Source organism: Macaca thibetana, chromosome 1 (assembly GCF_024542745.1).
Source record: "Macaca thibetana thibetana isolate TM-01 chromosome 1, ASM2454274v1, whole genome shotgun sequence".
Lineage (NCBI taxonomy): Eukaryota > Metazoa > Chordata > Mammalia > Primates > Cercopithecidae > Macaca > Macaca thibetana.
Window position 1 is genome coordinate 57883487 of NC_065578.1, and position 12420 is coordinate 57895906.

Consider the following 12420-nt stretch of genomic DNA (forward strand, 5'->3'; position numbering starts at 1 on the left):
GGTTTACATTTCCAATTAAACATTTCAATCAGTGATTAATGGCAGGAAAGGCAAGCTTATTGAAATGTTAATGATGCAGTGCTACAAAGGCTAAAACGAGAAAAGTGGATCTGGACTCAAAAAGATCCTGAAGACCTTGGACAGCGACTTGAAAATCACAATAAATGTAAGTCTCACATATAGAGGCAGAAAATCAATTATCTGGATACTGGATGAGGAGTCCCAGCTTATGGATGACTATTTTTCACATAGCTTATCTAATTTAGTCTCACGACAACTGTGTAAGTTTAAATTTTTATTTTAAAGAGGTAATATATAATGTAATGACTAGGGGTAGGGGTATGAATATATAATGTAATGACTAGGGGTATGACTAGCTTAACACTTGGGTTTAAAATCAACAGCTCCACTACTTAACAGTGTGAGCAAGTTATTAAACCTCTCTACGCCTCTCAGTTTCCTCACCTATAAAATGGGAGTGAGAATATTAACTAATGCACAGGGTTGTCATGAAGATTATATGAGCTAATAAAGTGCTTAAAACACAGCTAACAGTGTTATTTTAATTATTGTTTTATAAATGAGAACCTAAGGTTTACCCAAGGACATTTATCAGGCAAAAATATAATCTAGTGGCATTCCTGGGTATCTTTTTAAAAAGGTACACTGACAAAACTACAGTCTATTCAATGGCACATCTGCAGGAAGAGGGAATAGAAAATTGGGGCATTTAACTTATTTGGTGACCCTTAATTTTAAAAGGTTCAAATTTTAGATTATACATGCATTAGAAAACAACCACCATGCCAACAACTTGCTAACAATTAGTACCACCCAAAGAAAACTCGGTCATTTCATGAAGTTTCCTGTCCATAGTGTCTAGAGTTGAATGACCAACCTGTTCTAAACAAGGCCCCTTTACAACATATGCTGGATCATACGTTCAATGAATCTGAACAAATTTAGAATGTTTGTTCAAGGTCTCCCAAATTCATAATCAGTGAAACAAAAAAATCCAAAAAATTGTAGCAGTATTTTTTTAACTTAACGTGAACAATATAATGCAGCTATTGAATATTTTTTCATACATTATCTAGCCATTTGTGACAAATTTTTAAAAACCACATTTATATAACACTATACCTTTTTGTTGGTCTTGGCACTTTTAAAGATTTAACAGGTCTGCTTTTTTCCTCTTCTCTTCTTTTTGCCAACTCCTCAGCAGAGAGATGCTAAAACAAAATGCCAACTGATTAAGGAGTCCATCAACTACTAAGAGGCAGAATAAAAATAGTCCTTTAAAACCAAATTTAAGGGCATGTGAGGACAAGAGAGACTAAACTGATATACATGGGTTTCCTTTTTGCTACCAACATGTAGAAAGGCTGGACTGTATTTTTTAAAAATCGTTTCAGAAGATACGACCATCCCAAACTGAAAATTTACTCCTCTTGATTTTCCCATTTCAGTCAATGGTACCAGTCACCCAGGTTCAAAAACCTCAGAATCACCTGAGTCTTTCATTTCCCATTTATACTTACCATATTCTACTGTGTTGAGTTTTCTTTCACAACTGAGAGACAGTGCAGAGTAATGATTAAGAACAGATTCTGGATCTAGAATGTCTGGCCCAGTTATTTACTAGCTTGGTGACCCTAGGCAAATTCTAAAGCTTTCATGCTTCAGCTACCTCATCTTTAAAAATGGGAACAACAAAAGTAATAATAAAAAGTAAACAATAATACCACTATCATGGTATTATTTTGAAGATTTGAGTTAATGTTTATAAAATACTGACAGTGTCTGACACACAGGAAGCCCTTTATGAGTGTTTATAAAATAAAGTAAATCTCTATTTATTCCATTTCTATGATCAACCTTACATCCTAGTCCAAATGAACTATGCACCTTTTCCAGAGTATATCTGGTATTTTCCCATGTCTCCAGCTTTGTTCCCTCAGCCTAAAGTGTTTTCATCTCCATTTTGAGATTCTTCTGCAGATCCTTCAGATCAGATTATACCCCACATACTCTATGAAACCTGCCCTGATCACACCCTTTGGGAGAAACTTACAATTCTTGGGACCAACCTTATTGAACTTACCATAGGTTTTGTCTTTCCTATTAGAAATACAAGCCCCTTATGGGAAGGATAATTAGTAATTACTGTGCCTAGAATAGTACTCAGGTGAGAAATTGGGGACAGGAAATGCGGAGGAGGAAAGACAGACAACTCAAGTTTGTGGAGCACCTTGTGCACACAAGGCTTACTGAATACCTAGTACTAGGACCTTTATATAGTCTACCTCATTTTTTTCTGACAACAATCCTTTGAGGGAGGTATTATTATTACTCACAATTCGTAAGTTAAAAAAGCATGAGATTCTGTGAGGTTAAGTAGTTGCTCAAAGTAACAAAGCCAGTATGTACACATTCACACATTCTATTCACTCTACTGCACTAACTGTTATAATGTTTAGAACAATATTTTAATTGGTACATCAGAACCTCTTCCAATAAATGTTTAATGAAATGAATTGGGCATACCAACTTCCTGACACTCTTATCTTGAGTTAGAGACAAGAATACAGAGACAGAGAACCAAAGTTCTGAAATGAGTTAAACTCCTAGTTAACTGCACCACCAATGCCTTCTACTTTGGTGTTTACTGGTGACTTTTAGACAAATTAACATGGGAATGAAGGCATACATGTTAATATATGAAACAAGTACAACACATATGACATTAAGATGTACAAATATATATTTAAAAACCAGTTTTCATTGATGAGCCATTTGAAAGGTAAAAGTTACCTCAAACGTTTGTCCTTCTAAGTCCTTTGCGTCACACCAGTTTCCCCATGGGTCTCGGACCCTACGTCTCCTTGTACGCTGCGATGAGATTAAAGTAAAGCAAAAGGTAGCAAGATTAATATGGAGAAATCACAGCACATTAACACACAAAATGAAAACAATAATTATCTAAAAGTCAATTAATCTATCAATTTAAATAGTGTAATCTCTGGCTATGCCTGACTAAATTTTATTAATTTATGTTCAATAGTTAGCACTCTGGTTACAAATATCATAAATCAGTGATGGCGAGGTAAGGGCAGGAGCACCAGTACCAGGTGGGTAGGGTGTGGGCCGGGTGTTGGCAGCAGAGGGCTATTTAAAAAATAAAATCAGTAATGATTTTCTATATTTTGCTAGCATTTCTTCTTAGCTTTTATATTTCCTTTCATCATGTAGGAGCTAAAACACTATGACAAATTTTCTTTTTTTTTGAGACGGAGTCTCACTCTGTCACCCAGGCTGGAGTGCAGCAGTGTGATCTCAGCTCACTGCAGCCTCCACCTCCCAGGTTTGAGTGATTCTCCTGTCTCAGACTCCCGAGTAGGAACAAAAATATTTTTAAGATCAAAAAGAACCACCAAGAAAATGGCTTCCTTTTCAACCACTTCTGGTAGAAAATCTGCAAGAACACACAGCAAGAGGTGTAATATTGAAAACTAGAAGCAAAATAATTCTATCTCCAGCTTTAGAAAGGAGATGGCCTAATTGATCAAATAATGAAAAATTACAAGGTTGGGCCGGGCATAGTGGCTCACACCCGTAATCCTAGAACTTCGAGAGGCTGAGGCGGTTGGATCATGAGGTCAGGAGATTGAGACCATCCTGGCTAACACGGTGAAACCCCGTCTCTACTAAAAATACAAAAAATTAGCTGGGGCGTGGTGGTGGGCGCCTGTAGTCCCAGCTACTCGGGAGGCTGAGGCAGGATAATGGCATGAACCCAGGAGGCAGAGCTTGCAGTGAGCCGAGATCACGCCACTGCACTCCAACCTGGGCGACAGAGCAAGACTCTGCCTCAGAAAAAAAAAAAAAAAAGAAAAATTACAAAGTTGGTTGACTACATTACTAAAATCCAGTTTTGCAAATCTCAATAGTGACGCCTGTAAAATGGACCAGTTCCCAAAGGACAGTGTATGACTAGCACCATATCCAGCAACTCTAATTGATAACATCCTTTAAGATAGTAAATTTAGATAGAAATGTTTTATAGCCTAAATGCGAAAAAACAGCTATTTTAGCACCTATACTTTCTTTTTCATATCTTACCTATTACTAATTTAATCCATTAGTAAAACTAACAAGATCATATTATGACTCTGCCTTATAGAGTGTTGGATCCGCAGGGCGCGGTGGCTCACACCTCTAATCCCAGCACTTTCGGAGGCCGAGGCGGGCGGATCATTAAGTCCTGGCTAACACAGTGAAACCCTGTCTCTGCTAAAAATACAAAGAAAATCAGCTCAGCATGGTGGCAGGCACCTGTAGTCCCAGCTACTCGGGAGGCTGAGGCATGAGAATGGCGTGAACCCGGGAGGCGGAGCTTGCAGTGAGCTGAGATCGCACCACTGCACTCCAGCCTGGGCGACAGAGCGAGACTCCGTCTCAAAAAAAAAAAGAGTGTTGGATCACATTTTTATTTGTTTTTTCTCACAAGATGTTTCTTTTTCTCTTAGCGGGTCACTTTATTTTTAAAGTATGATTTACAAATTTTAAAATATTATAAAACTGACTCCAAGAATTAAAAAAAAAAAGGCTAGTTATTCCAAAAAGGTGATTCTTAAGAATTTTAAAAGAAAAATAAATGAGAGAAAAAAAAAACTGAACTATATACTTTTAAAAGACACATTAGATTTATAAATTAAAACAAAGCATCCCAAGACCACTTTAGGAAAACATGCTTCTGCATCAAGTTTGCTAGCACGTTTTAAGGGTTTTTAGGTTTGTTTTTGCCTTAGAAAGCAACATGAAATTGAATGAAACAAAGAAAAGCAAATTGCTAAGGTGAAATACAAGAGGAAACATGTTTTTCTACTAAATGGCCATTTATTAAACAGCTCAAGAGAAGTAGGTAAACCGCACTAAATAGTTAGTAAGCAGCAATGTGGAGAGATCACTGAGAGAGATGACTGCTTACCATAGACTGCAGACGCTGGGCAAGTTGGTATGCTTCTACTGCATCTTTTCTGTCTCTGATTCGTACTTTGTCAACTGTTTGTGGCCTATTATACACAGCCTGTTCTATTGGAATTCAGGAAAGACAAAACCATCTATTATTTTGTGAAACTCATTTGTTAAATAGAAAGACACATGTACACTGACTATAGTGGAGCTTCTATGACTCTTATTTCACAATCATATATTTGATGTGCTACTGAGCAGCCCTCAAATTAAAAGTAATGCTGTTATTAGAAAATCTCAATAACATGGAATATTTGGAAAATGGGTAATTTAATTTTTACTAATTTTGGCAGTCCAATACAGAAAACATGATATAATTTTTCTTTTGGTGGCTGAGGAAGCAAAAATCCTTTAGTTTTCCTGAAAAGCTAGTCTCAATATTCAAGGCTTTGGGAAAACAAAGACACTAAAATGAAGGACATATTTCAGGTCAAATTAAATTCTGTCTAGCTCAATATAAAAGAAAATCATATCTGACAAAAAATTTTCTGATTAGTGGTCTCACTTCCATAGACAAACACAGAATATATTCTTCTTAAACCATGGGTTACAAGGTTTTATGTACCTTATAACTTTGTAGCTATGAATGGTTGTGTCATGTTAATTCAAGAAAAGAGTAGAGGTCAGGCACGGTGGTTCACACCTGTGATCCCAGCACTTTGGGAGGCTGTGGCAGGTGAATCACAAGGTCAGGAGTTCGAGACCAGTCTGGCCAATATGGTGAAACCCCATCTCTACTAATAATACAAAAATTAGCCCGGCATGGTGGCACACGCCTGTAGTCCCAGCTACCCTGGAGACTGAAGCAAAAGAATCACTTGAACCCGGGAGGTGGAGGTTGCAGTGAGCAGAGATTGCACCACTGCACTCCAGCCTGGGCAACAGAGCAAAAAAAAAAAGAGTAAAATATATCTTAAAATATGTATATTCATTAACTTTCAATTTGAAAAAACTAAGGTACAAGAAATTGTCTTCCATGAAAAATATTTTGACGCTTTTATTACATTTAAGTGTAGAGGCTCACAAATTATTTCCTTTATTTAAACATTGCTAGGCAGTATTTCTAGCATGAATACAGTATTTGCAAATTAAATGGGCTATTTTTAGACTTTTCATAAAATAATTTTACTTTTATCTGCTAAAGAACTGTATTCTTAAATTATTTCTATTACTTAGATTGAATATTTTAGCTTTAAAATTATACTCTCAATTTTCGTTGTAGGTCAAATGAAAGTACAGTTTAACCAACAGTAAAATCTTAGTAAAACATTTATTTCATAATGTTAAAGCATCTCTGAGTTCTATATACCTAGAACTACTTGAATTCTAACCATCATAGAAATGAATAGGTGCTATAAGGATAAAAAATATCAAGTAAAAGATGTTGAGTTTTTATTTTTACCACATCCAAAATTGATTGCTCCTATCAATTCGAGGTATGTATGAATCCGTCCAATACAATTAACATCCCCACAGTTCTTCAGGCCAGGACGTACTGAGGTCTTATTTAAGTATTTCGGTTTGCATATCTCCCTAATTAAGAGATGGAAGTACAATTATTTTGGATAAATAAAAACATGAAAAAAGATTTCTGGGGAAAATTTTAAATATTGAAATATCTTTACATTTTAACCCCTTTCAATGTATAAATGTGTAACAAACACAATACTAATATATAATACCCATGTACTTTTTTTCTGAAATAAAATATCCTTAAATAATACAATAACTTATTAGTGTAATTTTTTACAAGCAGTATTTCTTCCCCAATGGTAAATTCATAGATTCCAGTTATCCCAGGACCTTGAAGTCAGAAATTTATTTATGTACAGATACAAACTGAATCTTTAATTACAAAGAGCATTTTGATAATATATAGAAAAGATTTAGTATTAGAAGTTTCCAATTTGTAATACATTACTTAGGTTCATCTACTCTTATTTTACTTAACAGCGTCTTTCAATTATCAGCTATCTTATAAATGTTTAAACGTTTTATATTTGTTTTTAATTATGATGACAACAAATATTAAGTGCTTACTCTCAGTGGAAAACAGAAACAGACACTATAAGGGATTCCAAAGGGGAATCAAGAAACTCCCAAAGATTATGAAAGAAACAAGAGGTTTATATAATAAAACATGTATTTATTGAATATACTTAATGTGCCTTGCTAGATGGTACAACGTAAAATTAGAGTAATAAAAAACTTAGTAGAAACAAATTACTGAGTGCTTATGCCAGATTACTGTGCTGAGTTACATATCCTTAATCTTTATGACTATACAAGGTAGATTCTCATTTTGGAAATAAGGAAACAAGAGGGTCAGAGTAAGGCACTTACTTAAGGAAGGGAAAGAATCAGGATTCAAGTATAGATACTATAAATTTAGGTATTCAGATATCTCATATAACATGGGTATTTCTCACGTGATCATTATTTTATTCCATAAATATATTGTTCTAAGCACTAGAGATACACAGATAAACAATGTAAAATTTCTAACCTTACAGACCTTACATTCTAAAGGGAGGGACTGTCAACAATCGATGAACAATATATATTACACTTTCAGGTAGCAACAGGGCTAAGTAAGAAGGTCAAGGGGACAGACTGGGACAAACAGGCATAGACTCCTTTAGATAGGGTGTTTAGGGTAGGCCTCACTAAGCAGAATAGAGGGTAAAAATAATTTGTGATGTGGGAGTGTATCACAACTTCATAGAAATGTTGAGATTTCAGGGTGTCTTGTAAGAAAAGGAAACAAAATTGTACAAATGAAGGCAATAAAGCAGGCACCGAGTATGGCTACCAAGAAACCAAAGGAGTCTGAAAAAAACTAGACTGAGCTAACTGAAGACTACTCAAAGTAAAAGGCTTTAAACAGAACTCAGTAATCTAGCAGTGCTGAACAAATGGTAAGGACTCTAAAAATATCTGTTCATGGAATAATGATGGTTCATATGTTCAATCTTTTCCCCCTAACAGAGTACCTTCTATATTCTGAGCATTGTTTAAGAACTAGATTCAACAACAAACAAAACAGATAAATATCTGCCCTCATGTTGCCTGCATTATCATGGGGGTTGAGGGGAGAAGAGACAGTACACAAATAAAAATGTAGTATTTTTGGTAGTAGCAAGTTCTATGAAGAAAATAAAATACAGAGCAAGAGAATGAAACGGAGGAGATATGTGAGATATTTTAGATAAGCCTCTAATTTCCCTTGCCCGCACTTCAACGAGACAAGAAAGCAACACTTGCCAAAATATGGGGGAAGAACATCCAAGGCAGAGTGAAAAGTCAGGGTCAAGGCCATGAGATGGAAGTGTGAAAATAATGAGTCAAGACTGCAGACTCCAATATCCCCTTTACCTAGTGTGACCTGGAACAAGTTTTTTATCCTCTGTGAACCTCCTTTTTCTTATCTATAAAGTGAGAACGAGGTTGTCAAAAAGATTGGAGATGATTTAAATATAGTACATGGTATTCGGGAGGCATTCAGTAATGGTACTGGTTACTATTTTAATAAAAATATTCCCCTAACCAGGGAATCAACTGCATCTGCTTTTATGAAAAGGATCTTTATCTATAAACAAATCTGGCAGGCTTCTTATTTTAAAACTTTAACTCTTCTATTTTTTTTAAACACCACCTCCAGTGCCTAACCACTCACTCTCTTCTATTTCTGAACAAATGTGAGTTCCTGTTCAAAACAATTTTGCTTTCACAATGTTCTGCTAAATAACCATAATGAAACAGCAATACCTAACCAGTTTCATGAACCAAGGCAAATGACTAAGGAAACTACTGCCATATAATTTATAGTACCTATATAAATTAATCTGCCTCATTTGGAATTCAAAATTCAAAGTAACAAATATAGAATTTGATTAAAGTAACAAGAATACAGTGATCATTCATATGGACATTTTTAAGAGACAGGATCTTGCTCTGTTGCCCAGGCTAGTATACAGTGGCATGATCCCAGCTCAACGCAGCCTCGAACTCCTGGGCTCAAGTGATTCTTCTGCTTCAGCCTCCTGAGTAGCTAGGACTACAGGCACACAACACCATGCCTGAGTTTTTTAAAATTTTTTATAGAGACAGGGTCTTGCTATGTTGCCCAAACTAGTCTTGAACTCCTGGCCTCAAGTAATCCTCCTGTCTCAGCCTCCAAAAGTACGTGGATGAAAGTTGTGAGTCACTGCTTCTGGCCAATATGGACATTTTTGAGTTAGTTATTATTTCAAGGTCCTTAAATTTTGGCCATTTGCCCTCTTATTTCCAAAAACAAAAGTAGATACCAATAGAAATCTAATTTAACTAGTCTTTATCAATAGTGTGAATTAGGCCATGTAGAATAAAAGAGTGATTTACAGACACATGAAGGACTTTAGTCCTCATGTGTCAATAACTGGTTGTATAATCAAAGGCAGGTCCCTAAACCTCTCCTGATCTCAGAATCATTCTCTAGCAAATAAACATAATACCATCTGCATATTTTACAGGATTGTTTCAAAAAAACAAGTAAGATGATGTAGGAAAGCTCTTTAAAAACTGTAAAGCACTATGTAAAGTCAGGAGTTGTTCCTTACAAGTATTCTTTATACTATGATGCCACACTGACCCACATGTTGTACTTTCAGCACCTCCGCCATCTGTAAGATAACTAAGAGTCAAGAAAAAGAACAAACCTCCTCCTTTTAGAATACAGCCCTCTTTAAAAACCAAAGACTTATATTGTGTGGGTAAAATGAAGGTTACTGATTTATTATAGCAAGTTGCTTTCCTTTGGTAACCCTTCTAGGTTATAGCAGAAAGTTACTGCAGTAGGACAGGAAGGCTTTTGATACAAAAGAGAACAAGGGACAAAGCAGAACCCCTGCTCAAGGAACTAGGAAGCTCTCTGTAAAGATGGCCCTGTACAATCTGATAGCTTTTGAAACAGTATTAGCAATTACGATTTTTTTTTTTTTGAGATGAAGTCTCGCTCTGTTGCCCAGGCTGGAGTGCAGTGGCACGATCTTGGCTCACTGTAACCTCTGCCTCCCAGGTTCAAGAGATTCTCCTGCCTCAGCATCCTGAGTAACTGGGATTACAGGCACCTGCCACGATGCCCGGCTGTGTGTGTGTGTGTGTGTGTGTGTGTGTGTGCGTGCGCGCGATGCCCGGCTGTGTGTGTGTGTGTGTGTGTGTATATATATATATATATATATATTTTTTTTTTTTTTTAGAAGAGACAGGGTTTCACCATGTTGGCCAGGCTGGTCTCAAACTCCTGACCTCAAGTGACCTGCCTGCCTCAGCCTCCCAAAGTGCTGGGATTTACAGGAATGAGCCACTGTGCCCAGCCAGCAATTATAAATGTTTAATGATGGTTTAATTAAGCTATTTTAAAAAATTCAAATTAGGCTAATAAGGTGGGAAATTTTGGGGTTTGTTCCCTATCCCTCATTAAATAATTCAAATAAATAGTACTGACAATTTAGAGAATAAGCTTCAACTATCAGAAAACTGTATCCTGATAAAGCTGGATGAAGAAATTAATAGCACATTATTGCCACAAGTTCAAAGTTAAAAGCACTTTAAGATCACTATTTAGGAGAAATGTTTCTGCAATCTGGCCACATTTAATACTATTGCTGTCATCAAATTTTTCTTTCTTTGTACTCAAAGCACATGATAAACCTGAAGGAATTATTTCCCTTTTCCCATGCAGTGGTGTTCTCTCTATATCTTCCTAACACTGTTCTAGGAGACTGCTTCAAAAAGCAATAATCTATCCCTTTTATTCCAGGCCCACAATCTAATGAATAGGCAAAAAGATGGGTTATAAGAGTTATAGGTGATAATGTTTACCAAAACTTTTTATTCATTACGAGAAATCTTAAATCTTCCCTACTGTAGTGATCTCTAGATTTACTAGCAAAATTCTAAATTCTGTATAGGCTTAATTAAAATACTTCAAAATATCAGGTTTTAAAATAACATATAAAATATAATTTTCTTACCATTGATCCAAAATGTAATTTCTAATTTTCAAATAGCGTTCTGGTGTTTTAGCTTGGCGCCCCTCAAAAAACTCAGGAATTGCTTGTTTTTCTTCTTCTTGAATGATATTTCTATCTATTTCTATTTCCTGTTCTGGTGGCTTAAGCTCTTCTTCCTCATGACTTTCCTCTACCACTTGGCAAGAAGAAGGAAAAAGCATTCCATTATCATTCAAATCTTTCTGAATTTCACAAGGCTCTGGAGAAGGCAACTGCCTGGCATCAACTATTATTCCCCTTCCATCTTGCTTGTTGCAGTTTTTAATCAATTCATTAAATTTCTGGTCATTTAATTCGACTGATTTTTTGTCACTGTTGCTCTGTTTCTCAGTCCACAGTGTAATTTCTGAGCTTGAAAGTATTTCATCTTGCTTTTCATTTTGAAGACAGTCCCTGGAAGGCTTGGAAAAGAGAGCTTCCTGGCTGTCAGAAGCAATGAATTCTTGATTGGTTTCATGCATTTTACTATTAGGAAAGTCTAAGAAGAGATCACTGCTAGAATTATTTTGGGGTGTTTGAGAAGACAACTCGTCCACCTCATCTGTGATGTCTACTTCTTCATCATCAGATAACTTTTCAATTTTTACAGCATTCAAATTGGGATCAGCACGTCCCCTTAAACATGATGGTGTCCATGCCTTTGTCCCTTTATCTTCATTTTTAACTTGAAGATTATGGCCGTTCTTCTGATTGGGTGTTTCTTTCTCCAGACCGCATTTGACCTTATTAAATATCAAAATAAAATCCCCATAATATTAAGATTTAAAAATTTAATCACTGGCACACACAAAAAAAGGATAAATACAGTATTATTAAACTGAGTACGTGTAAATGGTACATTATACCTTCAATGTGCTTTTCTTTAAAGGGTTTACAAGTGCATTTTAGACAAGGTCAGGTGTATTCAGGGTGGTATGACTGGAGACTATAACCGCATTTCAAATGTAAAGGATCACCATTTAAAATTTCTATAACTATATAACTAATTCATGGGTCTGGTGATTTGTATTAATCAAATAATCATGACCTATATTTAACTACTACTTATTTTTCAATATTAAGTTGAAAACAGCAGCCTGGCTCAGATCAACCATATGGACTAAACAAATTAACTATCATACTAAGGTATTGTACAATATATTGAAATATATTTAAAGGCTTATTTCTCAGAATATCTGATACCATAGCTGATTGTTTCTTACAATGCTAAAATAATCCTTAATCTGACATCTTCACTGAGTACATTAAAACTACCTTTCATTTAAACAAGGGACAACAGAAACAAACCGTCTTTTGCAGGCTTATTTAATGAGCTTATAATATAGAGATGATA

General features: G+C 35.7%; 1 protein-coding gene across 3 annotated transcripts in view; it reads right to left on the reverse strand.

The window, feature by feature from the left end:
* The window catches only part of MYSM1 (Myb like, SWIRM and MPN domains 1), a 922196-nt gene that overhangs the window by 16019 nt on the left and 893757 nt on the right, over positions 1-12420 (reverse strand). For all 3 annotated transcript variants that reach the window (XR_007728770.1, XM_050804006.1, XM_050804012.1), the window contains 5 exons: positions 11049-11809; positions 6437-6567; positions 4991-5094; positions 2815-2892; positions 1144-1232 (listed from right to left, as the gene is read on the reverse strand). Coding sequence is in view for 2 of the 3 variants with exons in the window: in XM_050804006.1 (XP_050659963.1) it covers positions 1144-1232; positions 2815-2892; positions 4991-5094; positions 6437-6567; positions 11049-11809 (1163 nt within the window). In the remaining variant the exon portion in view is untranslated. The remainder of the gene's footprint in view (positions 1-1143; positions 1233-2814; positions 2893-4990; positions 5095-6436; positions 6568-11048; positions 11810-12420) is intronic.